The sequence below is a fragment of the Magnolia sinica genome, chromosome 5, assembly GCF_029962835.1.
Source record: "Magnolia sinica isolate HGM2019 chromosome 5, MsV1, whole genome shotgun sequence".
In the NCBI taxonomy this organism is placed as follows: domain Eukaryota; kingdom Viridiplantae; phylum Streptophyta; class Magnoliopsida; order Magnoliales; family Magnoliaceae; genus Magnolia; species Magnolia sinica.
This window is the reverse complement of record NC_080577.1, coordinates 107,514,303-107,542,167: the sequence shown is the minus strand read 5'-3', so window position 1 is coordinate 107,542,167 and position 27,865 is coordinate 107,514,303. Positions and strand designations below refer to the sequence as shown.

General features: G+C 39.0%; 1 protein-coding gene across 1 annotated transcript in view; it reads left to right on the top strand.

The window, feature by feature from the left end:
• Positions 1-27,118, top strand: part of LOC131247146 (uncharacterized) — an 84,251-nt gene extending 57,133 nt beyond the window's left edge. Inside the window, exons 8-21 of the mRNA XM_058247579.1 lie at positions 4,574-4,621; positions 17,242-17,390; positions 17,556-17,604; positions 19,149-19,205; positions 19,865-20,050; positions 20,134-20,330; positions 20,430-20,532; positions 20,945-21,059; positions 21,360-21,436; positions 21,613-21,750; positions 22,993-23,157; positions 23,233-23,346; positions 25,693-25,789; positions 26,317-27,118. Of these exons, the coding sequence (XP_058103562.1) occupies positions 4,574-4,621; positions 17,242-17,390; positions 17,556-17,604; positions 19,149-19,205; positions 19,865-20,050; positions 20,134-20,330; positions 20,430-20,532; positions 20,945-21,059; positions 21,360-21,436; positions 21,613-21,750; positions 22,993-23,157; positions 23,233-23,346; positions 25,693-25,789; positions 26,317-26,411 (1,590 nt within the window). The 3' untranslated portion in view covers positions 26,412-27,118. The remainder of the gene's footprint in view (positions 1-4,573; positions 4,622-17,241; positions 17,391-17,555; positions 17,605-19,148; positions 19,206-19,864; positions 20,051-20,133; positions 20,331-20,429; positions 20,533-20,944; positions 21,060-21,359; positions 21,437-21,612; positions 21,751-22,992; positions 23,158-23,232; positions 23,347-25,692; positions 25,790-26,316) is intronic.
• Positions 27,119-27,865: the final 747 nt, after the last annotated feature.

Sequence of the window (27,865 nt, the reverse complement as noted above, 5' to 3'; positions counted from 1 at the left end):
TCATCCATCTAAGGTGGTGCCCATTAAAGCAATGACCCTGATCGTTGTTCTGTGGGTTCCACCTTTATTTTAACCCCTCTCTTTGGCAGATTATACATTTGCCAGGTTTAGGAGAGTGAACTTCTACAATCTCTATATGAGATTTTCCAGGTATCTGTCTTTTGTTTTCGCATGTGAATCAGCATGTTCAGATGTGCTTATGAGAATCTCTCTTAAGCACATGGCATATGATATAGTTTTCTTCCCAAAACGAATTCTAATACTGAATTTCTCTAGAACAAATCGAAGAAGTCTGGTGAGTTTTGTTTATATGAATAGAATAAGAGCAATTAGTCATGCCAATGGATAGTTAGAACTAACCAATAGAGAGGGTTGGGACACCCCATCTTGCTGTAAGGTTCGCTCCTCTGTGAATGCGATGAAAGGACACCTTGAACGAGGGCATGTATTGTGGTGGCATTCTTCGAGTCCTCTTACACAATCATGGGGTGTGGGAAGGATTCTTTGAATTGAAGCTGGCTAGCCTGACTTTGATGGGGGTCCATCGCGGCTTACCTACCAGAGCATAGAAGGTAAATGGAAATTAAAAAAATCTCTTCAAGTGGTATGAGGCGCTGCCATCTTTAGGAGGCACAATCATGCAGCTGGTTGTTTTGTTTGGAGAGTCATTTGAGAGTAATTGAGGGGGATGACAGTGATGCATATTGAATTGCTGGATTCTGATAGATATGTTGTTTGGGTTTGAGGAGCTCAATAGGTTAGGGTCTTTTTGTGTGTGTGTGTGTGTGTGTGTGTTTTTTTTTTTGGTTTAGACTGATCCAGTGTAAGTTAGAGTTGTTAAGCTAAGTCCTGATGAATACTTGGCCCATAGTTACATGAATTACAGTTTGACAATTTAAGTTTGAATTTGTAGTTCGTAGTATGATACTATGGGAATTCCTCAGCTTGTTTCAGGTAGGCTCATATGGTTCTTTTTTCAGTTTACTTGATTCAAAGTATAGTTCGTTAGTTCGATAGGTAGCATGACGCTCTAGTTTGGACACTGCCAAAGTATCCAACATTCTACCAGAGTACAATTCTTGGGGAGATAATATTTTAAAGCCAGCAGAATCATAATTTGGTAGGGCTAGCTCTCCACAATACATGTTGCATGGTCATGCATCAATCAGGACTGTCCCTGCTATGCATCCAATTGTGGGTGGCCCTTGTATAAAAAAACACCTATCAGAAAATCCAGCCATCAATTTCTCTGTGCATCCTATTAGAGGGTTCTACTTTGAACCATTTTCTGAACGTTGTAGGGGAAGCGAGATGGACAATCCCACCTGACAAGTTACCTTTCCGCATGTAGTATGGAGGTATACCATATTCACATTCCATTTCTACTGTCTCTGAAAATGGTTAAATAATGGCCGTTATGTCATGGTAACAGCAAGAACCATTACGCGATGTGGTTGTAATGGCCATTCTGGAAAAAAGGGCCCGTAGTGGCCCTGCAATGTTCGTTATGGGCCTATAATGGGCCTATATGGCCTGTAATAGTCTGATACGGGGCTGATACATTTACTTTCTTCAAAAAGAATTTTGACCGTTATGGGGTTTGTAACGGCCATTACAGACAACATTACTGTTATTGAATACTTTTAATTATCAACCAACATGTGGCAAGAAGTGTGTGAGCACAGACCATGCAGTTCGCCAGAGTGCACGTTCACAAACCACAAATGTACTCTACTAGAGTATACAACATTCTGGAACCATTATGCACTCTGCCACCTCGGTATCCAGCATAAACTCAGCTGGAGTGCATGTGCAGGGACCTCACATGCACTCTGCTAGAGTACAGCAACCATGCATGCACTCTGCAGAGTGCATGGGGAAAGACCATACACACATTGCAAGGGTACTGCAACCATGCATATCCAACAATATGCAAGTGAGAATCAGGAACATCTTTAGTTAATTTAAATTTCCAAAACAAATGAGCCCAAAAGAAGTCGTGTATTGACCTTATAAAAATCGCTATGTGCGACGCATTGAAAATGTACTATGGATCAAACAGTCTCAATCTAGTTCAATGAGGATTATTGAACTGCGATTTAGGTAATTATGAGTTGGCCCATTTGATCATGATTAATAGTGTTTCCTTGACATTTACTAGAAGAGCTCACCAATTAAGTGCGCTATGCACTTTAATGGTTATCAAGGTTACTGAGTTCCACACAAGATGACTTGTGGTGCATGATCAGTCTGGTGATCAGGACCATTCATTTGGCGGGATCCATGATGGACAGGTGGTGTTGACATGATTTAGAGAATTATAACCATCTGATTATTGGATCCTTTTGCCTTTTCCTGTTGATTGTCGACAGTTGCAAGTATCTTTTTACTGGATGTTTGCAGTTCATTGATAAGATTATCCGTCGGGCCATGGCCTTCCACTCCCCCACTGGTCTGCATCATCATGTTACATGGCTAGTTTTGCCAGCAGCTCACAATGAGTAACATAGCAAACAATGCAATGAATTGTTAACCACTTAGTAGATCTAGTTTGACTGTTACATCAGTAAGGGAACTGACTATTATCCTTTTTTTTTTTTTTTGGAAAGATAATGATTTCATTAAATAAAGGGTGCGGAGAAGTATTATCATACATCAAGAAATACGGAAAGAGTCTTCGATACATGTGAACAGCTAGTGAGGTCCCTCTTTTGCTAGCTAATCTGCCATAGATTTGGCCTGTCTCCCAAAATGAGCAAACAAAATGTTTAGCCTAGATGTTAGGATGTGAATCTTGTTGACATATAGAGGAAACCTTCCAAGGTTTATCACTGCCTTTTTGGGCCCAGAAATGACATTTAGAGAGGGCCTTCGTCAATAAGTGGGCCCAAGATCATGGAGACATAACCCCAACTCTTTCTTTAATGCCATCGCCTCTGCTCTTTTTGCACTGCCAATAGCTCCTGGCCTTGAGAAAGAAAGGATCTAGGAGCCCTTATCTTCTCTTACCTCTCCTATACCACTTAACCCTGGATTTCCAAAGGACGAGTTGTTGAAATATAGTTTCCAATCACAGGGATGCGGGGATAGCTGCCTAGTATGAGCGATCACCAGCTTCTAGGGCTTACTGAAAGTATCTAAGCACCAATCAAGGAGGAAATCCGAAGAACACATTCCAACAGATTTTGGACGAGGCCCATGATATGATAGAACTTTTAATCCTCCCCCACAGCTGTTTTATCCTTGAAGATCCAGCTCTCTCTCTCTAGATCTCTTGATCTCCAAACCACTGGCCAAGGCAACATCTCCCACATCAGCTTTCCGCTCATTTTAAAATGGTCATTACCCCAACTGCATATGAATTCGCCAGAGTACCTTAAAACACCTTACTCCCTTGCTGCTTCACAATAGATGAATAGGTGCTGCATCAAATCCTCTTACTTCTTACACATGTAGCACATATCCTTTTTTCTTTTCCGGAGATGTAAGAACAGTGCAGATATGATTTCAACACTTTTGTTTGATGTGCTTGCACATGAATGCTACTGCTTCTAAAGCCTGTGAACTAAATTCAAATAAAATGTCTTGTAGAAAAACTGTGCTAACTTTTTTGGAGGTGGACTTGGATGTTAACTCAAAATTGATTGAAATGTGCACAGCTTACTGAATTCTTAAGGTTCTTGTAAGATTTTCATGCTTCTATCAAGACTGTTTGTTTGATGTGAATGGCATTTATATCAGCTAAGTTGAATATGCCATTTGTATGTGCTGATCAAAATAATCTATTATAAACAGACAATTCCAATTACATGATCTCCTGGCAGGCAGGCATCTTCTGAACCTTTTGTCTGTTCATACTGAATCCTTGACAATATGTACAAGTTTTACTGTTTCTAAATTCTTAATCTCGCTTCTGCCTCCTTTTTTTTTTTTTTTTTTCCATTTTTTTTTTTTTTTTTGGGTGCATTGAATGGATTGCTAAATATGCAGTCTGTAGCAATTGCTACATTCTGTTAATTTTTTAATCCTCACTTGTGATTCTGTCTTTCTCTGTGATCAAGTTACATAGAAAGGTGAAAGACTAGAGATCTTTGCTTTGCCATATATATGGAGACAAATATCTAGTTCTCTAGGTCTGTTTCCACAGATGTTATCTATTATGATTTAGCTCTGAACATGAACTGGTAGGCCAAACCTTTCAATTTATATTGCTATATTTCAAAGATTGTGCTGGCAGACGAGTAAGCATGAAACAGTTTGCTTGGTTTCAGTATTTGTCATGATTTGGACTACATCTTACATTGCACTTAGTGGGGAAGAAAGCTTCTTCCTCGCATCATGTGCGTGCAGTTTGATACTTAACTATTCATGTGTGAATGGTCATGCATCAAACAATTAATTTACTGCTGGTCAATGTCACACAAGCACAAATTGGCAGCTAAGACATTTCTGTGGGATGTGTAGAATAATGATGGCTAAAACAACTTTTAAAAGTATGCGTTTATTTCTTTTGTTCGTGGTCTTCATTTTTCAGTAAAATACTGATTTGGCTCCTTGCGAACATTTGGGACAGTTATCACTATCTGCATCCAACTTGCGTGACCGGGACGTGCTTTCCAAGGTTCGTTTTTTATCCTTTTAAAAGCATCATGGACCATAAGTTGCGCTTCTTTTGGCTGTTCCACAATCAACCTAGGAGTGTTGAATTTAAAATTTTAAATGCATTGCCATGTTATTCCGTAGAAAGATATGGAAGTATCTAGGCTAATTTAGCTTTCGTTTCGAGCTCATGCTTTTCTATTTATGATATATTCTGTTCATGGTAAGCTGGGTTGCTCAATTCTGGATATTTCCGGACAGCTTCACCAGATGTGAAATTTTAACATGATGAGATGGCCAAATGTGCCTATCTTTTATGAGGGCCTTTAAGTGTACCCGTATTACTGCAAATGTTGTGGATGCATGGTTCTACATAGATTTATCTGTTTGCTTAGGGCAACGGAAATTGCATTGATGGGGCAATGAAATGGCTTACTTGTATTTGGATACTTGCTGGTACTGTCATCGTTATATCAACCACATCAGCTGATGAAAATCACCTATCTTTCAGTCACGTTTTTCTCCACATGACTTGGTTGTCGATGGCTTCTGATCACTTTTGAAATTCAATATCACAAGTTGTTCTGTTGAAGTGCTGACTTATATGATGCAACTTGTTTGATATGAATGAGTTGCTGTCCAAGTCAGATGTGCTCTTTGGGAAAAATGGGTAAAACATAAAAAAGGAATTTTTTGGAGAAAAATTTAGTATAATAAACAATACATTATAATCAACTATGCTTAAGAATTTCTTAGTGTTACAGCAAACAAGAAAGTAATTCTAGTATTTTGGTGGGTAAGAATTTCTTAGTGTTCTAAGCCTTTGTATGGCTTCTGGTTGAGCTAAATTTGTTTGGTTGTTTCTCGTTCGCACACACACACACGTAGACACAACCATGAACACATTATGTTCATGGAGAGATGAAGAAATGGGTCCTTACACATGGCTTAGTGGTAGAATCACAAGATTTTCAACACTAAGGTCATGGGTTCAAGTACCCATTGTGGTGTGTGTAGGTGTGAGGGTGTGCATGTTAAGAAAAGAAGATGAAGAAGAAGATAGAGAGAAGATGAGAAGTAAAGAAGAAAAGAAAGAGAGGGCTCAATAGGTAGGAGCTTCCACACCTCTCCTCACATTATATCAAGCCTTTCATGATAATGGGACAAAAATACCCCCTATACTTCAGTTATTACATAAACCAAGGCATCTTAACTAAAAACCTTAACTTTAACACATAAGGAATAAGAGATAAGGAGGGAAAGATATATGACTGGTAATTGTCATTTTCATGTAAGGCCGGCCACACATTTCCATAGTTGTCTGTTATGGTCAATCAACGCCACCCTCAAGTTGGATCAAGATGCCATGAATACCTAGTTTGATGAGGAGACTATCCAAATTAGTGTGCTCAAGAGCGTTAGTGAAGACATTCACCAATTCATCATGAGACCTCACAGTGGCGTGCAAATTTCCTCTGTAGCAACTTTTTCTTGGATAAAGTGTGATGCAGCGACATGTGATGGCCTAACCCTAAATGCATGTATAATCATGTTTGAAGAGATTCAAATAATAAAATTAATAAAATCACTGTTTTCAATCAAAGGGATTAAGCAAATCTCAACATAGAGATGAAATCATTCTGTCAGGATCATGTCCTTTAGTATAAAATCATGTAAACAATAAAAAAAGGGAGGACTTAGGGATATGAGGATATCCCAGATCTACCATAAGCCAGTCCATAGTCAAGTTTGGATCCGATTCTCCTGACTAGCTGTCCCTCTTTTCCGTTTAAATCAAAAGGTAATCCAGAGATAAACGAAAGAGATAAAGAAGAGATGGGTTCGAGATTAAAGAGAGTATAGATTCTAGGGCATCAAAGAAAAGAAGACAACTGATTCTTGCATTTTCCTGCACCTCGAAGATTTAGAAAGAAGGGAACTCTAAAACCGGGGTGAAATCCTCAACACCCAATGACCAATTCTGAAACTCTAATCTCTTTGGTAAAACAGAAAGAAAGCATACGAATTCTCATTCATTCAATAATAAAATAGAGTTTCTCACAGTGTATATATAAGTCACGAAAAAAAACAAAAAGTGTACCAAAGACCTTGAAAACAAAGAAAAGAACAAAAAGACGCCTAAAACTAAAACACCCGCGCGACATGGTGTGAAGTCCATCCCATGGGCCTGTGGTCAGGGTGCGGTCATGCCGCTCCTGCACTCATAGCACATCAGAAAATGGGTCCGATGGACCCGGCGTCCATCCACATCAACTACTCCGCTCTAGTGCTTTGTCGGCAACGCCTCCTCTTTGGATACACTCGAAAGGGTGCACCACTGATGTCCGTATCAAAGTGACACTTCAATATGCGCAGTTCGCTCGAGATAAACTGGATTGTTTGTAATATGAGAAAAAACTTCTCACAATATAGCTTCACGGGAAATCCCAACTCACTCACCAACGTCTTCAATCATACAAGCTCACATGTAGCATGAGCCATCATCCTGTACTCTACATCTGCACTTGAACGAGCTGCCAAATTCTGCATCTTACTTCCCAATGTAGCCAAGTTACCTTCACAAAAGTACAATAACCTATGGTAGACTTCTGTGCAAATGAGAACCAACCCAGTTTACATCTAAATAATATCATTTAACTCTGAGATGACCATTATATTTGTACAAAAACGAGGAGCCCCATTTAAGTACCCGAGTATACTAAACACTGCTTCTATATGAGGAACACGAGGGGCATACATAAACCGACCAGTCACGTTCACAGGGAATGTGATGTCTAGTCGAATGATTGTTAAATATATCATTTTTCCAACAGGATGACGATATATTCCTGTATTGTTAATCAAGTTTCCCTGATCTAGACTAGTCTTTTGATTTGGATGCATAGGAGTTTCAACTTGTTTGGGCTTGAGAAAACCTGTATTGGCAAACAAATCCATTACTTACTCGATACTCCCACTGTGTCAAATTAATTCTTAGCTTGGATCTAGCCACTTTAATATATAAGAAGTATCAAAGACGACTTGAGTCTTTGGTATAGAATTGTTGTTGTAATAAGGCCTTTCGCTTGTTAATATCGACACCATCACTGCTTGTAAAAACAATATCATCTGCATACATTGCTAGCACAATGATGCTTGCCCCCACTTTGCTTCACAAAAATAGAGTGGTCAACTTGACTCTGTTAATGCCATGTTTCAAATGCTGTTTGACTGTTTCAATAAAAATTTCAAACCAAGCTCTTGAAGGCTTTTTGAGGTCATAAATTGACTTCTCAAGGTGGCACGCATTGTTTGACTCTCCATGAGTAATAAAACTAGGTGGTTGCTCCACATACATTTTCTCAATAAGATCCCAATGAAAAAAAATGCATTCTTAACATCAAGCTGATACATGAGCCAACCAACATTTGCGTCAACAATGATAACTATCATAAAGTTAAGCTTTGCTGCAGGAGAGGTTGTAAAATAGTGGACTTCAAGGCTTTGAGAGCACTCTTTAGCAACTAAACGAGCCTTCAAGCGTTCTATCGATCCATCAAGATTTACTTAACTAGTGTACACCCATTTACACCAAACCACATATTTTTCAGCAGGTAAATTAGTTAATGTCCAAGATTGATTATGATGGAGAGCAACCATCCCTTCTTCCATAGCCATCCAACATGACCGAGAGCTTCTCGGAACAAACACAAATGACACAATTAAACCAAATGTATGAAAAGGAGAGAATCCAACAAGAGAAACAAAATGAGAAATAGTGGACTCATACAAAATTAAGATCCCAATGAAGAAATGCATTCTTCCCAACAAGCTGACACAAGAGGCAACTAATATTCGCATCAACAATGATTACTCACACAAAATTAAGTTTCTCTACAGGAGAGGTCTTAGAATAGTGGACTCCAAGGATTTGAGAGTTCTCTTTAGTGACCAAATGAGCCTTTAACTATTGAGCCATCAAGATTATACTTAGCTAGTGTACACCCAACTGCATGTTTTTCAGCAGGTAAATTAGTTAATGCCCAAGATTGATTATGATGGAGAGCAACCATCTCTTCTTCCATAGCCCGTTTCCATCCATCATGACTGAGAGCCTCTTGGAACGAACACAGACGATAAAGTTAAAGCAAATGTACAAAAAGAAGGAGATAATTCAACAAGAGAAACAAAATGAGAAATGGGATATTGAGTTCAAGAATGTATACCCTTGAAAAGAGCGATGGGTAAACTCAGATTTATTAAGGTGCAAAAGAAAGAGAATCTGTAGGATGGTGATCTTAGATGGAAGAGGAGGATCAATGAAGGCTGCCATTGGAGGAGCTTTGTAACCATGCTTAGACTGTCTGGAGTAGACTTGTATTGTACATTCCCATCCCCGATGTAGGTATTGTGTTAGGCACTGTTGGAAGTGTGGTGGGCATCTCACCAAATTGCAATGACTTGCCATTCTCAGAAAAATAATGTGCATTTTCAAAGAAAGTAGCATCAACGGAGACGTAACGTTTGCATGAGGAATTGTTCTTGCATTTTTATCCTCATGTTCAAAATTGTTAAGAGAATGATCCAGTTGATGTACGAACACAGCCAAATACCTTAGGAGGGACATAATGTAGGAATACTAGGACAAAATGAAAAAAAGTTCCTTTACCATCCAAACAAACAAAGGCATTCGATTTATTAAACGACACGCAGTAAAGACTTCAGCTCCCCAAAACATTTTTTTGGTACCTTCATATTAAATGACAAAGCTTGCATAGCCTCAATTAAATGTTTGCTCTTACATTCGGGGACACCATTATGTTGTGGTGTGTATGCACAAGATGTTTGATTAATGATGCCATTGATAGAGAGAGATGAATCAATTTCATAAGACACATTCCCTAGCATTATCTAAGCATAAAACACAAATCTGAGCATTAAATTGAGTTTTAGCTTCCATATGAAACTTTATAAAGCAAGAAACACTTCAAATAGATGTTTCATTAAATATAACTAGGTCATAGGAGAATAATCATCCATGAAATGAACTACTTAAACTCAAATAGACTAGGAACAGGCATTGGACCCCACACATTAGAATGCACTAACACTATTTGTCCACACAATGTGGAATGTGACTCTATGAAGCTTGCCTAACTTGCAAGCTTCACACCTTAACTAGGACATATAAGACAACGATGTAATCACTCTTTAAACTACTTAATGACGGGTAACAAATCCTACAATGCCACTAAAAAGATGAAATGTTTGTCTGTAACGTAGCTCCAGTCACTCCATTGTCCAAACAAAGACTGTCCGCTTCATGTCCTTCACCAACCCTCTTCCCTGTCTTTAAATCCTAAAATTTACAATAAGAGGAATAAAATGTAAAGAACAATTCATGGATGTAGTTTGCTTTTTGTTTATTTTTAATTTTTTAACACACACCCCCACACTCACGCACCCCACATGGGTACTTGAACTCATGACCTCAATGTTGAAACCCACAAAGTCTACCACTGAGCCATGAGTAGGGACCCAAGGATCTAGTTAGCTTATTGATAACAATTCAAGGAAATTTAGAAATATATAACATGATGACAATGAAAGAGAAGGAGAAGGATGAGTAGTACCTAACCTAGATTCATGGGTTGAAGTGTCACCATCCAATATTATAGAGGAAATATAACTAGATTTATCCAACTGAGACAAGATACCAAACTCATTGATCATATGGTCTGAAGCTCCTAAATCAATAATCTAAGGGAAATTTTCTGAGGAAGTAAGACATATCATAGTTGATGTATCAAGAGTAGTAGTGGAGGAAGATGTTTGATTTGAATGATCCTCTAGTAGTTTGGTGTGCTCATCCATGGATAATGTAACTGAATCACTTTTGTACTCGTGCTGGAATGAGGGAGATATGCTTAGTTACATATCCCTTAGAACTGTCAACAGAAGTTCGAACTTGATTAGTCCAAGCCGGCTTGCCAATGAGATTCCAACATGTATCAACAGCATGACCAGGGAGTCCACAGCAAGAACACTATCGATGTCTACAACCTTGGCCACACATACCACCAGAATCTATACCAAGACCTCCCCAATAATCTTTACCACCAAAATGACCTGCCCTTGAATATCTACCACCAAATTGTTGACCATGACTATGTCACCATAACTTCCTCTCATCTCTACTAAAAGAAGAAACAAGTGTAGATTGATTAATGGTAAGTGAGCTTGTGGTGTTCACACTATTGCACGTTGAACATGGCAAATGCCTCTGTAGTAGTTGCAAACTCACTACCTCCAAGCAGGCTCAAAATCAGGGCAAAGACCAAAAAGGAATTTAGCAGCACGAAATTCTTCTCGCTACCATCTCATGGTGTCATAATCAGTTGACAAGGGCTGGTAATGTTTAGTTCTTCCCACATACCCTAGAATAATATTTCCCCCATACAATTATCTCCTTGTTGAAGCAAAATGTTGTTTATCTTCTCCCTGTATTATTAGACTAGGGCTAACAATAATAATATTTAATTACAAAATTGCCCCTTTTACTTAATCCCTTACAAAACTAAGGCCCATGGGCCGAAAACTTAACCCAAAACATATGGAACCCAAGCATAAGAAGTGGAACACTCTCAAGGGGACCACTTATCACCACACGAGGCATGTGTGGACACCACATGTGGTCCACACATACTCAAGATGAGGACAATTAACGTCTTATGCCTTAATTTTTGCTTAATCGTTCTCTTCCAAAGTTTCGTAGTACAAGTTTAATCCCACAATAGTTACTGTTGCATGTATGTCTCCTTTATTCTTATAAATAGGTCCCATGTCATGTTTCCTCCATTCTTTGGGTTTTTTTTTTTTTTTTTCCAATCTTACAGTCTTGTTGAACATCTTTGTCAACAAAAATAAACCAATATCACTTCCAAACCTCTTTTGGTATACCATTTGGTCCTAGGGCCTTTCATCTCTTCATCTTTCTCGAAGTTTCTGTCACTTCAAATATCCCAATCCTCCTAAAGTATCAATGTTGTTCTGCCTCATTTTAGTATATGATTCCTTCTATTACTTAGCTCTTTGAGTGATCATCATTTAACACATTCTGAAACTAGCTTCTCTACCTTCCCTTGATCTAATCATCCTTAATTGGTACCCTCTGATTCCTCTGATCATGTCTCTTAAATAACATGGTCTAGGTCCCCACACTTCCCCCATCATCATCATCCAAGCCTTATCCCAACTAATGGTGTTAGCTACATGAATCCTTATCCACTTCGGATTCATGATGGAAGTTATGGCATAAGATGCCGGCTGCCGACCTGATGCGGCCCTCCTCCTTTATCCGGGCTTGGAACTGGCAGTGAGAGCACAAAACTCCCACAGGTCCTATGTAATAGACTATTACATAGGTTGATTACAATCAAGTGTTGTCAAAGGGAGTGTTTGATTTACCATTTCCAATGTAAATATCCTGTAAATATCACATTATTTCTTTTTTACCGTGGTTTGAGAGTTGATGTGTATTTCTGCCTCAAAGAGTGGTCTGAAAAAGACTGACTTGAATTTCTGGGCCCCACTGTGATGTAAGTGAGTCCATTGGTTTTAACAAAACATTTTAGGGCGTGAGCCCAAAAATGAGGCAGATCGAAAGCTAAAGTGGCCCACACCATAGGAAAAAATGGTCGTAAAATGTCCACTGTTGAAAAGCTTTTTCTTCTTAGGCCCACAAGATTGTTTATTTGTCATCTATCCAGTTCGTAAGGTCACACAAACATGGATGACGGGATTACACAAATATCGGTTTGATCCAAAAATTTTGGGGGCCCCAAGAAGTTTTTAACGGTAGGTGTTCAATTCCCACTATTTCCTGTTGTGTGGTCCACTTGAGCTTTGGATCTGCCTAAATTTTGGGCTCAGGCCCTAAAATCAGCTGGCAAAACAGATGAACAGTGTGGATAGGCCACATACATCACTGTGGGCCCCACATGAAATTTGCTCCCCTCCATGTTTTTAGCATTCAACTGTTACTGTCTGCATTGAAAATGATGTGGTAATTTCATTGGTAATTAATTATTGCTTATTTTCAAAGATTTACACAGGTAAATGAGACAGCAAACAGCCCCTAATATTCCACAACATAGGTTGATTACAATAAAATGTTGTCTAATATTCTATTACATAGGTTGATTACAATCAAGTGTTGTTGAATATTCTATTACATAGGTTGATTATAATCAAAGAGTTGACACTAAATCAAAGTATAACTAAAATGAGACTCAATCTGATCTTGTTAGAGATAGCAATGACAGGATGAGATTCTTTTAGCCTGTTTGGTGCAAACCACTAGTTAAAAAGTCCATTGAATATTCTGAATTATTTATCCTGATTAACTTGCACATTTATATTATTATACCCACAAACCATTGCTATATAGAGATAGACACAGTCAATATGTTGCGAACCAACAATGCTGAAACTTCATTTAAACCTACCATGAAATTTGAAATAGTAAATGATCGTCCTTACCCTTTCTCTCTCATCTCTACAAGTTGAGCCTCACTACTTTCATAGTGTTCTTTTTTTCATTTGTATATATTTTGAAATATCCTTGTTTCTAGTCCCTTGCCTGACCTTGGGCATGATAGTTTCTCCCTAATAGCCTTTTGAACCTTATAATTCCACCACCATGTTTCCTTGTATGAGTATTGAGTGGCTTTTCCCTCCAGATACTTCTAAAACTTCTTTCATGATTTCATCACTTCCCTAAAACCCGTAACCCCGTAACCCTCTAAATACTCGTAAGACTACTTTTGCCACTTTCCTAATGCAATTTGCCATCTTATCCACATAACATTAACTTCTTCAATGTTCTACCTTATTCCATTAATTTATTAGTAAATGCCACTATTTCTTATATTTTTCTCTTTTATTAAACTTTTGTTTTGGATTTAAAAAAAAAGTGAATTAGATTTGGAGAATAAAAGATCTGGAAATTTAGATGATCAACAGGATTCATTTTGCAAATATTCGTTAGTTAGAGCTTTGCTCAGCCTACATACATGTGCAATAAATGATGCAGGACATGAAATTCTGATATGATGTGCAAGATTTCAGACTTAAGATCACATAGTTCATAAACAATTACACAAATTCCACATCCCACACAAAAGTCCAAATATTCAATTAAGGGGAATCTATGTGGGTTCAGGCCTACACACGTTAGGGCTGAATTAATAAAAATTATGAACCAAACAATACTCAAAGAGAAATAGAAATCATCCACACATGCATGACAATTAATTCCTAATCCAAGGAATTCACCAATTTCAAATCAAGGAACCCCAGGGTGAGAAAAGAGATAGAAATAGGGGATTTAGGGCAATATAGGGTTAGAGTTTATAAAATTAGGGATGAAAGAGGAAAACAAGAGAAAAACCTGACCCAGAAATAGCTCTCGCATGTAGACGGTGCCCCGGGATTGATGCATGTGCGCAGATGGGCTGGCCGCACGTGCGATGAAGGCCCGCCTTCCCAAATCGGCTTCTTGGCCCTGGTCGGCCAGGTTGGGCCTGCAAAACCTCCAAATCTCACGTCGATCCGAGTTGTGGTCTGGGCGTGGTGCTCCGTCAAAGTTTTAGCCCTCCTGCAGGGTCAGATTCTGAAAATTGACTGTGGAGGGATGAATAGCTGCAAAACAAACGGATTGGGTGCGAAGATGGTGGTGGGAAAGATGAAATAAGATAGAGGGGCGGATGAGGATAAACGCGGCTTCGCACCACGGTAGTTAACCCCTCGAAAAGGGAGGGCTTCGCACCCACTTTAATCTCAGCCCTTCGAAAAAGGGAGGGCTTCGCACTCACTTTAATTTTTCCACAATTGCGAAACTTAGAGAGTAGAAAAACCATGTAGGAATTTTTATTCAACTTCAATGAATCAAAAGAACTACAAGGGGTGCCTATTTATAGGAAAAATCCTATAGCCCTAAACTTGCACCATGTGCGCAACCGCTTACTTGGAGATGAAGTAAACTAAAATAAAAACCAAACAAAAAATTCAAAGCGTTCATGATGTTATAAATAATAAAAAGAAGCAAAACCTAAAATACGAAATCAATCCAACTAGTGGGCCACGATCATGAGATCCCGTGATGGGCTTTTCTTGATTATCGGGCCCACTCTTTTGAATCAAAACTTCGTCTGCTAGCTAGGAGGCCCTCCTTGGACGTTGTTATCGAGCCAGATTAACGGTGGGGCCCTCCTTCGTACGTACGTGCGTAGGGGTGGTGGTGTGCATGTACGTGTGGACGACGTGTGGGCATGCGTGTGCACGATGTCCTCATCAATAAAACTCATGTACACTCTAGTATGGCATCATAGGTCCCAGATCCAATCCATATATTGATGCCTTAGCCCAAGAATCAGGTCGATCCACTAGTCATCTGGGCCACAATTTGCAAAACAAATGTATGGCTCTAAAAAACTTGGCTGAAGTTTTCTAACACACCCACCTGTTTCCAATACTAGGACCCATATGCTGATTAGACCAAATTTTATTTTTGTGAAAACATGTTAACCTGATGCCTGGATTAGATTTCACACACATGCCATGTTGGCAAATGTGTTGCATGTAGAGCTGGACACAGCCCGAGCTACATTGGTTAACTCGCTCGGCTTGGCTCGGATAAGCTTGACTCGGCTCAGCTTGAAAGCTGGGTTTGGGCTGAGCCAAGCTGATTTTTAGAGCTTGAAAGAATTTCAAACCGAGCTTGAGCTAGTCTGAGTTCTACTCTATTCGACTTGAAGCTTGACCTGAACTTGACTCGGTTCAGCTCAGCTTGAGTTATAACTTAATTATATAATATTATATATAAAACTTAATTAATATATTATATATAATATAAAAAAAGGACCCGCACATATAAAAACTAAAAAAGAAAACACTCGACTCGAGTTGACCTGAGCTGCTGACCAAGCCAAGCTGGCCAGTCAGGCTCGAGGACCGAGCCGAGCTGAACTCGAGCTGGGATAGGCTGCTGGCCAAAAGCTGTGCCAAGCTCGACTCAGTTCCGCTTGTATACAGCTCTAGTGGCATGTACACAAGTTTTATTCTGCACGCGTGTGTAGCAAAGCTCTGATAGTTATGTCATCATCTTTGTGCAAGAATTTGTTTTGCTGGTAATTCTATCTCCAAATGTCTTGTTACCATGGCATCTACACAAATGAAATATCACCAAGAAATGCAAGAAAACAAGGAAGATTAGAATAATCACAAGACAGGTGAAGAGGAATGAGCAACATTGAAGATGGAGTTTCACATTATCACGTGTACGGTGTATCTTCATAATCAAACTCTTCACTGTTCAGCTTGTGGAGTTCTACAATTTGGTTGGAGTAACCCGGTTTCAAAGCAACATGATAGTTTTCCATAACTGTGATTGTAGAATCTAATTCTCTTATATTTGATCTATATAGCCAACAGACATGTCACAAGGTGGTTTGAAAGTGATGTGGCGGTTAGTGAAATAGAAGAAATTGAACTTAATTGATTAAATTGCAAATGTGTACTATTCTAAGATCAAATTCTCCAATTCATTGCCACAAAATTGATAATCTAGCACCAAAGAATGTGTCACGTTCAGAACAGTGTCAACAGCCTTCTAGTACAAAACTAGAACTCACACACAAAAACACTCATAATTAAGAGAACATCAAAACTTTCATTAAATCTGAATTCTATATATTTGTTTTCTAGTAAGAATACAATGCCAGACGTTTCTAGAAAGAATCCTCTAGAAGTTCTTCTTGGCTTGCTTTCTGTTGGCCCACATAATACTTGCATAATCCTGATCAATTTGCAATAGGATGGAAACAATCTAAAGAAACTAAATTTAGAATTCAACTCTTACTAAAAGAGTCCTATACAAAACTCTATGGACCTGTGGGTGGTTTACGACTTATACAAGGCTCAGATACACCTCATGGTTTATGTATACATTCCCAAAATAATACCTAGTTGGACTTGTGAGTCCCAGAGTCCAACCACTTACTATATAGGACTATCTGCTCAGGTTTATGGGCCCCACTGTACAATCGGATGCATATATGGTAGATAGATCTTTCCCATGTGTCTCAAGTGGGGCCCCTAGTGTCCACGAGGAATCCGTGGCCTGGATGCATCAGAAAACCTGTGTTTCAACTTTCAAGTGAAGGGCTTGGACTTGTTACCAAAATATGCAATCTTCACTTTGACCTTCTTGATCATCCTGGAAACTTTCTTATACCATGTGTTATTTTTTAAACGTTGTGGATTGAGCAAAGGTGGTTTAGAGTGCCATGCATTTTCTTTAAACGCTAGTACTGTACTGAATTTACAGTCTCTTTTCATTTTTTGGAACTGTGTTCTTTGCTTTCTTGAATTCACTATGCCATTTTGGAACTTATCACTGTTCTTGCAGTTTGGTCAAATTATTTGTTCACCTATACTTCGGAGTCCATGCTTGAAATAATTTACTCTAGTCATCATTTGCTATATACGCAGTCATGTTCCATTATAGGACAATGGTATTTTTACATTGTTACATTTCAGGTTTTACTCATTGTCCCTCAATAAGCTCAGTTGTCTTTGTAGAGTGACCCCATGGCAGTTGTTTATACAAAAAGAAGAGATGGAACGCTTGAAGAGCTTGATCGTACTGAAGTGGTATTAAATTCATTAAATCCTGTATGGATTGCAAAACATACTGTTACATACCACTTTGAGGTTGTGCAGCATTTGGTGTAAGCTTCGATAATTCTGTGAAATACTCAAATGCGATTTTAGCTTATTTCACTTGTTTCGATGATTTTGGTATTGCATTTTAAGCACTCTTCCTTCACAAACCAGGTGCTTTCTTTTGCTTGCTATAACTATTATGTGCCCTGAGCAAATACCTTTTCTTACAGGTTTCGGGTGTATGATATCGACACTCAATTTCACAATGTGCCAGTAAAGGTAGTTTGGTTATCCTGTTGTGTTCATCATCGGTTCTATTATATGAACTTGAATCTCAGTTCTTCATACGCCTATGTCATGAGATGAATTTGAATGTATAGTCTGTAGGTATTATTGCCACCAATAAGATATTGGGAAGTGCACATGCCTCGTGTCTGATGTGCATGCTTGTTAGTCATTGATAAACAGTTGCAAATCATCATCTTTGCCTTTCTCCCAGCATTTTGGGGTCAACTTTTAAATGGAAGATTGGCGAAAGTGTTATGATTGGCCTCATGCCGGACATCAACCTTCCCCTTTTGAATTGTCTCCACCCTAGTTGCTACTTGGTAGTTTTTTGTAGGAAAAGATGAGAGTAAAAGTGTGGCGAATAACTTCAACCGTAGTGAGAGCGATGCGCTTTGTCTTTTAGTTTTGAACTTCATAGAGCTTTTAAGCGCCCAGAATGTGTTGACCAATACACGCCCACGGGGGACCATGTGGTTACCCCAACCGCATAAGTGATAACAGATAGATCTTTGTTTTAGTTTATTGACTCCTGTTGCCTCTTTTGTGTACCAAGGTGTCATTTGGCTCCCTGGAATTTTAAAAGGTGTTGTTAATTTCTTACCAGGAAATAGATTCCGGTGAAGGAGATTCTCTATGGTGTTTGGCTACTGGCAAAGCTATCCTCAGAAATCCAGTTTTTATGTTTGGACGATAGGAAAGAGTTGCTGGGAGAGGAGAGGCCTTTTTATCCTTGTTCAAAAAATTGACTGTTGGATGGAATCTGTTTCCCAGAAATTTGCAACCCATGATGGTAATTATAAAAGGGGCAAATTTTCGGCATTGATTCTCTTGTGAATTCATTTCCCATGCTTTTCCAGTACCCAAACATAAATTTAGCCCCTCGTTTATGGAATCCATTTCCCAGGGGCTAGATTACTAGGAGCCAACTCAATTTGTTGGAGATAGTTTCAAATCTCATAATCATTGAAGGAAAGAGAGGGACAAGGAAACTACATACCTCTCATATAGTCTTGAAGCTTAACCTTCACTAGCAAGCTAGCAACCTGGAAGTCTTCTAGAAGAACTAATATGTATTTCATTCTAGGATACTTCTATTTGCCCTAGGATATATGTTTTCTATCAGGACAATGAGGGCACTGAGGCCACGTGACTTCATTTCCATCTTTTCGTTTATTCAAACGTTTTCATCACAATGCTTTAGAACAAAGTTTGGCATCTAAGGTGATCATGGATTTATTTATTCATTTATTATGAAAGTAGCTTCATCACTGGAAGTTTCGATGTGTTTATGAACATGAGAAATGATTCTAAGTAAGGATTGTATTTGTCTTGTTTTCTTCTTATGCTGACCTAGACTATTGCAATACATACTGTTGATGGATAATTTTGAGTACTCTTGCCCTGAGAAATTTTCACTATTTTAAGAAAAAAGTATGCTGAAAATGACTCTCATCTATATCAGCTATGGCTAGGTATAAATAACTTGTGGATAATTTCCAGGACTGAAGCTTATAATTTGTTTTGAGTTTATTTAGGCACTTAAGTTGGAGGAGCAGCAATTCCTTGGAGAGGCTAGCTGTACTCTGTCTGAGGTATGTCTTTCCTAACAATCCTAGCCTGCTGGTGACTGTTCCAAAAAATATTCTGCTTAGTGTTGTTAGGAGCCTGTGGGGGCTGGATTTAATAAGCCATTGAATATTTGAATAATTGAACAGATCCCTTATTTTGTTTCTTGATTTGTGTTTTTCTTCTATTTTGCTTTTATAAAAAGTGCAAGTTTTATGCCCAATTCTTTTAATTTTTAATTTTTATTTTTATGTCAAAAAACAAACAAACTGGTTTTCAGGAAAAAAACTGGTTTCTAACATTCATTTTTCCAAAGTGACCTGTTTCGAGCATGGTATTAAAAAACAGTTATGTTAACGGTAACGGTGGTTCCCGTTACTTGATACGGCCCTAATGCCCGATTTGAAAAAATGGTCTGTAATGGGCCGATAAATTTTGTTGCTTGAAAATTTTTTGACCGTTACATGGTTGTAACTGCTGTTTGGGGTCCATATCATAACGGTTATAAGGTTAGCCGTTATGACCACCGTTACCATTATTGAATACCTTGGTTGGACTTAATATCAAGTAAATATGTGTTGCTTTTGTGACCCTGATTAAAAACTTCTATCTGTTCCATTAGAAATCTGTTCTATTCACCTACTGGCATGCGTTATTTTATTTTATTTTTGGTGTTCTTTTGCAGATTGTCACTAAATCTACTAGATCCTTGACTCTAAATCTTCGGCACAGAGAAGAACATGGCGGAGGTCAGTCCCGAAATTTAGGAGAGCTGACTGTCCGGGCTGAAGAATGTGTTAGCTCAAAAACTATGGTAGAGATGATATTACGGTGTACTGATCTCGAAAATAAGGATCTCTTTTCGAAAAGTGTACGCGTCTCCTGAGATATCTTTTGTCAAAGCAGGCATTTTGTCCTGTGATTGTGTGTGATCTAATACCTTTTCTCTTCCAGGACCCTTTCTTGATGATATCCAGAACTATGGAGACTGGGGCACCTATTCCAATTTGCAAGACAGAAGTTAAAAAGAACGATCTCAATCCAACATGGAAGCCAGTAGTTTTGAGAATTCAACAAGTTGGAAGTACGGACAACCCATTAGTTATAGAGTGCTTTAACTTCAACAGCAATGGGAAACATGATATGATTGGGTAAGTGGACATTTCCTTATTTGCTCTGCATCTGTTTCTAGATTGCTATTGATCTCTATTGGGCTTCTGAATTTTCTTATAGGCTTGTTTTTGGAACAGAAAAGTACAGAAATCACTGAGGGACTTGGAAAAGCTTCACAGTGACGGAATTGGAGAGAACCTATTTCTACCCACTAGCGTTGGACATAATTACAACACCAAGGTCGTGATAATCTGGATCAGAAAATGTTCCACTCTTGGGAAATGCAATGCCTGCTCTTTAGAGTAGGATTTTGAACATTACTCCCTACAAATGCCAATTTGACTTATGTGTGTGAGGTCTGGATTAATCATCCGGTGGGTCCCAGTGTATGCTTTGTGGAATAAAAATGAGCCGAATCCAGGCATCAGGTGGTCTGCACTGTATAAGAATGGGCTATTAAAAAATTGGCCAGTGGTCCTTATTTCTGGTAAATGTGTGGGCCAGATAATGATCTTCCGGATATGCATATTGGCATGCGTGAGGAGAGTGGTGTCCAAATTCTACTTCCACAAGGACCATAGTAGTCTCTCCATTGTTGTAATTACCATCTCAAGTTTCCTTGAGTAACTAGAATGTGGAATTTGTTTCTCAGGTATTAAAAGGTCAGTTATTTGTGGAATCATTTTCTGAACATGATGGATCCACTTTCTTGGATTATATTACCAGCGGGTGTGAGCTGAACTTCATGGTGGCTATTGACTTCACAGGTATCATGCATGCATAGGTCATTGAATCTCAACATACATGTGTCTCTCATGAATGGATCGGCCTCCAACCGTCTGAAAATCTTAATTATCTTCATGCAACCTCTCGTTTCTTAAAATGTCAACGACTGAACTCTGTTTTGAAGTTGGAAATGCTAAATAAATAAACATGCAATAGGCCCTAGCTGTGTGAAACTCTTAATCATCTTCATGCAACCTCTCATTTCTTTTAATGTTGATGACTGAACTCCATTTTGAAGTTGGAATGATGCTACCTTAACTTATGACTACTCTGTTTATCAGCTTCGAATGGAAATCCACGGCTCCCAGATTCCTTGCATTACATTGACCCCTCTGGCCGGCTGAATGCATATCAGAGGGTGAGAAGTTGGTTTCTGCTATTTTGATTTTTATTGAAGTTATGTGATCTTCTGTTTTTATCACTTCTTATTGAAGTTATGTAATCCTTTATTTTTATCACTTGGGGAATCCTCAAAAACCAAAATTGGTTTCAATATTTCCTCACCGACTACATCTATTTGTCAATATTTTGCAGGCAATCTTAGATGTTGGAGAGGTCTTGCAATTTTATGATTCAGACAAGCGTTTTCCTGCTTGGGGTTTTGGAGCAAGGCCGATTGATGGTCCAGTTTCTCACTGTTTCAACTTGAATGGAAGCAGTGACCAATCTGAGGTGAAGACCAGTAAGATTTACTTTTTATGAGAAATAGTTGAGGTTGAACAGGATGATGCCTGCTCTAAGGTTATGGGTGTCAACGGGCCATATCAAGGTCAGCCCAAGCCTGACCCAAGCCAGAGATGGACCAAGCATTCTAGGGCTGAGCTTAGCCTGAAATATCAGGCATCATGGTGGTCACCCAGCCTTGCCAAACTGGATCGAGTCAAATGGCTTAGGAGTTTATTGCTGAGCCTGGCCCATGATGTGCCATACCTGAAACCCAACAGGTTGGCTGACCCATTGACACCCTTTCAAATATGGTGGTAGCCTCAAATTTTTGATGGGTCCACTACAATCAACCAAACCAAAGTGTATTTTGATTAGTTCATCTGGGATGGTTGTAGCTGGAAGCATTGGAACCATAAAATAATTATTCTTAAATAGTAATTTACAGTGTGGAGCACATTGCTTCTCTTGATTAGTTCATCCGGGCTTGCCTGCTTTGGGCCGTACTTGTCCTGGAATATTGCCCAAGGGCAAATCTCGGGCCTAAAACTTAAGCTATTTATTAATTGGGCTGGGTTGGGCTTTGTCTAGCAGCCTGTTGCCCTGGCGTACTTTCAGTTTCAGGAGCATTTTTGTAGTATACGAAGCATGATGGATCACACCAAGTGATCAGCCTCAACCTTGACAAAAGTGGGCGACCAGACTCAGGCTCGAACCATGCTCGGGCCTAGGTTTTACTTGATCACAGCCCTATGTGGAATATTGATTTCTTAGTCTCTAGCATAGTGATGGGGTTGTAATCCCAACACTTTATTGGTGGCATTGTGGCCATTTGGATCTTAGTTGTAGGATTCTTCAAACTAGGTGCTGGTCCCGCTTCGAATCATGCTTCAGACTCCTGCTCCTGCTCCTGCTCCTGCTCCTGCTCCCACTTCCTAGCATTTTATACTAGATAACGTTTAGAAGCCGTTGGTTCCCAACTTTTAGAAACTGATAGTTCCCTGCTCCCACACCCGAATCTGTTGCTAATTTGCTTCACGCTTCATATAACTATAATTTGGATACACATTTTATGCGATGAAGGTATCTGCCTTGTTGCATTTGGACAGTTCTTTGATTTGAATATCTCTATTGAATTGTAAAGAAGCATATTTTATTTCAAAGTTGTGGGTGCTCTTCTTAATTTATCTGCCTGATGATCTGTTGATTTAGATAATGGAAGGTTTACTGGCCACACCTGATTGCTTTTAGGTTGAAGGAATCGATGGTGTACTGTTCGCTTATGCGAGTGCCCTCCATAATGTGGCATTTGCAGGGCCCACCCTTTTCGGACCGGTGATCAACAAAGCAGCACTAATAGCTAGCCATGCTGTCGCCAATGACCAAAACAAGTACTTTGTTCTGTTGATAATCACGGTAAAAGAGATATCCTGATATTTTATCTTGGTGTTCAATTGCTTTTTCTCTAAAGCTTTATGAAATTGTTTTCAGGATGGAGTAATAACAGATGTACAAGAAACAAAAGATGCGCTTGTAAAGGCATCTGATTTGCCATTATCAATTCTCATAGTTGGGGTTGGCGGGGCTGATTTCAAAGAAATGGAGGTATGCTATTCCCTATTACATTCCTTCCCTTTGTATCTAGGCATTGCTATCGAGTCTTTAGATACTTATGCATATGTATTTGTTAAGCAATTATATGGTTCTGATGTGCTTGGACCATATATGTAGGTCACTTGTGTTGGTGATCCATACTGTTAATCTGATGGGGGGCGACCATGGATGATGGATTGTGCAGAAATTGTCTAGATTGCAAGATCCTAACCACCAAAATTTTATGCTTTTTTTTTTCCCCCTCATACCATTGATGTATTTTTCCGGTTATTATAGGTAGGGGTGGCAATGGGCCAGGCAGGCTGGTGCATGGGTATGAATATCGATATTGAATGGGCGGATATGGCCATATCGTATCTGTATCAGCTGGATACAAATACAGGATGCAGGACCATATCGGCCTGTTATGAAAAAATTATCCTATATCAGGCCTTACCGGCACCAATATTTCCGAGCTGAAATGGATATAAAAAGTCTTCAATCGGTTCATTTTTATGCTATTTCTCATTTATTTCTTCTCGTTTTGATAATTTTCTATTCAGTGAAGGAGTTTCAAAATCATTTCTGACCAGATGTAGGTCAGATTCGAAGATTGAAAACAGTTTTTTTTTTTTGCATCAAATTGAAGGATTGAAGCTCCCGGCCCGGTTTTGCAAAAATACAAAAAAATATGTGTGTACAGGGAAATGGTACTATGAGGTCGACCTTATGGGAACTTCCCATGAGGTTGAGTTGTGTGGGCCCCACCATGATGTGTGTCAAACATCTACCCCATCAGCCAGATGCACCATTCCATGGTGGGCCACAGGCTTAAAAGTCAATCCATGACTTGGGTGGGCCACACCACATACAACAGTTGAGAGGGGTTACCCTCCCATTACAACATTCATAATCATTTATTGGGCCCACTGAGATGTGGTTCACAAATCCAGTACATCCATTGTGTGTGTCCCACTTGGATGAGGGGTCAGACTAAGTTTCAGCTACATCCAAAACTCAGGTGGGCCCCACCAAGTGCTTTTATATGTTTTAGGCATGTCTTCACATGGTTTTAGATGGTATGGCCCACCTAAATTCCATATACGGGTGATTTTTGGGATATCTCATAACCTAAAGGGGACCCATCAAATGCACGGTGTTGATGTTTGGCGATCCCACACACACACACACACACATATATATATATGGCGATCCCTCATGAACTGTAGCGTAGGGACATTTGGAAAGAGAGTCTCTCTCTCTCTCTGACTCTCTCTCTCCGATTCTCCCTCCAATTCTCTCTCTCACTATGTGTGTGTGTGTGTGTGCACGCTATTTGGAACCAGAATCCCATATAAACTATTTTATAAACCAGTTTGATCAGTCGTGGTTGATTTGATCTTGATATGGTTTTTTTTTTTTTTTGTTTCTTTTTTTTTTTTTTTAAATTATGCAGGAATTTTCTGAAAATTTCATAAAAAAATTTAAATTAGATTGTCCTTATGTTGTTTAAGGAGTTTTGTAGTATTATGGATCTAATGATTTCATACTTGCATTGATTAAAAAAAATATTTTCTACGTTTTTTTTTTCTATTTTCGGATTGATTTTTTGGGCATTTTCTGATTTTTTTTTTTAGATGATATGAATGATAGATTAATTTAATATATGTTTGTTTTGAAAATAGATCTACCATTTACAGCTAGATTTAAATTATTTTCTTATATTCAAGCCATTTTTTGAGTATTTTGTTATTTTTTTCTTCCAAAATTTCTATGGGGGTACTGATAGATCTTTTTTTGGTTTGTCTCAAAATTTTTTTAGAGGTTGTAAATTTATTTTTAATGTATTTTCACCTTCTTTTTTTTTTCTTGGCGAATTTCAAAAGATTTTATTGTTTTAAAAAATTAGACTGAATAGTACTTTCTTTTTTATCGTACTTTCACTTCTTACTTGTATATCAAATATCAATACATGTTATATACTTTTACTCTTCTCTTAATCTTATAGTCCTACTGTGTTATTCTTTCACTTCTTACTTGTATATCAGGCCTTACATGCCAGGGCCAAGCCCTGGTCACAGGCCAACCGAATAGGTCCAAGCCCATCTAAATCAAGGCCTGGGATAGGTTCTTTTTCACAGCACTGTCCATCAATGATGGGCTTTATCAGAGTAACCTGTTGGACCACCAAACCCTGGGCCCTGCTGGTGTGCAGCAGGACAACTTTTTATGCCAAGCATCAGAACCCTACTAATCTCACTGCACAACTCCTATGCCTGCAAATTCATTTCCCTGCCGACTTGCATCGGATACTTGTATTCTTACTGTCCAATTCCTTTAATTTTCGTTGTTTGGCAGGTCTTGGATGCGGATAAAGGAGATAGACTAGAAAGCTCAGCCGGAAGAATTGCAACACGTGATATCGTGCAGTTCGTTCCAATGCGGGATGTACAGGGTAAGTAATAATTGTAGGCTGATGCCAACGTGAGTATATGCTCTTCAACCGAAAAGGATTCGTATAGCATCTTTGGGCTTGATTTTTTTTTGCTAGTGGGGCCATGGTTTAGTGATCCATGCTGTACATCTTATGGGCCTCGACATAGATGGACCATGCTCCAAAATCTCTGATACAAAGTTCCTAGCCTCTCAATTTAGCCATTTTCTATTGAATCCCATTTCTGCTGCTTTGTTTTCCTGACCATCAATTTCAGGATTGAAGAATTGTGCTTGTCCCATTTGGGGGATCCTTTTAGGCATGGTCCATCCAATTTGGGGCCCATCAGAAAAGCATCTTGGTCATCAAACCGGCAAGCCGCTCGCACAGTTTCGAGGATATTATACATAGATGCCATGTGGTTGAGGATCCTAGAATTCCTCTCTACACTTGATTTCAGGACCAGCTTTCCTGTCTCTTGCTCATATCTATGTTATAAGCTTCCTTTTTTTGGGAGGAAACATTGACTAGAATCTCCTTTCCTGCAGGTGGAGAAATCTCAGTTGTCCAGTCTCTTCTGGCGGAATTGCCGGGACAGCTTTTGAGCTACATGCGGTCCAGGAATATTCAGCCTCATAACTGATAAGTTTCAACGGAACTGTAAATAATATTTCAGTTTCCAGTGGGTTCTCGCGGCTGTCATTCTTTAGTCTTTGGGCCCTTGTCGGTTTCAGTTCCAGCAAGCTTTTACTCGTTTTCTTTTAATCTCCCGTTTGCATGATATGCTCAGTTTGGTTTAAGCCAGTGTTTTAGAACCCGGACCGGACGGTTGGGCTGGTTTGGACCAGCACTGGCCAGCCAAAGCTGATCAGGTCTCAATAGAACCTGGACAGTTATGTGGATAACTTTGTGAAAAAAACAAAGAAGAAAAAATGCAATGATACGAGTTAAAGATCAAACCCACTTGAAAATCAGATAATCTAATCATTACATTAACAGAAGGTTCCTTGTTAGTTCATTTTTATATTAAGTAGATTCTGGGTTGAAATGTGCCAGAGCAGGCCTTAGCTGTTGGATTGTTTCACCAACACAAAAAAGGTTGAGGTCCAGTCCGGGTTTAAACAGTGGTTTTAACCTATGTTTATTACTGGATGAACCAGAGATCATCTCCGTTACTGGCTGGGAAGCTGTACATGTGCCGCACTTTTCAGCTATCCAGATTGTTATTATTATTGTTATTTTTTTATGGCGGGTTGTGGTGAAAAGTCTCTCCGATCAGTTGCTGTCATTTTATTGGTGGGATTTTCCCAATCGACTGTTGATTATATAATATTTTATTTTGTTTTTCCATCTAGAGACCAGTTGGATGGCTGAGATTGTTCCAATCCTTGTCCAAATTACTCAACCATCCTGTAAGGCCCACTAATGAGTGACCAGTAGGGCTGTGAAAGGGTCAGATCTCTTTTGAGAATCTCTCTTCCCAAGGGCAACCTAGGGAAGGCCGCCACGTATGACACCATACCAGGGATCTCTCTCTAGTTGAGCAGTCAAGCTAATCTTCATAAAAAATAAAAATAAAAATTCCCAGACCTATACGGCATTCATCACTCGATGCGATAGTATCTTTGTTTTTCTTTTCTCTTGAATGGGAATTATTACAAATAGAGCCGTTGGGACACCCATCAATAGAGAGGTTTCCATCTAGAGCCACTTTACTGTATTCCTAGGTGTCAATTGCCTGGGTATGCCCAATGGGTACCTGAGCCCATCCCAATACAGGCTATGCAGGTGGAATGGTGGAACAAGATTCATTTCTCAACCAAAGTTAATTGGGCTAATGCTTAGATTATGATGAAAATGACCATGTATTATAGTTGCTCAAATTGAAGGGATTCAAAATGCTCATCAGAAGAGGCTCGCATATATGGGCCATGTACCAAAAAAAAACCATGCTAGAAGGTCCTACCAATAGGCTAATTCACATTTTTTTAACAATTAAATGGGATTATTTGACCTTTTAAAAATTTTTTGCTAAAAAATCTAATTTTGAAAAGTATTGATGGAAGAAATGGGCGGCCTGACCATGATCTGGAAATA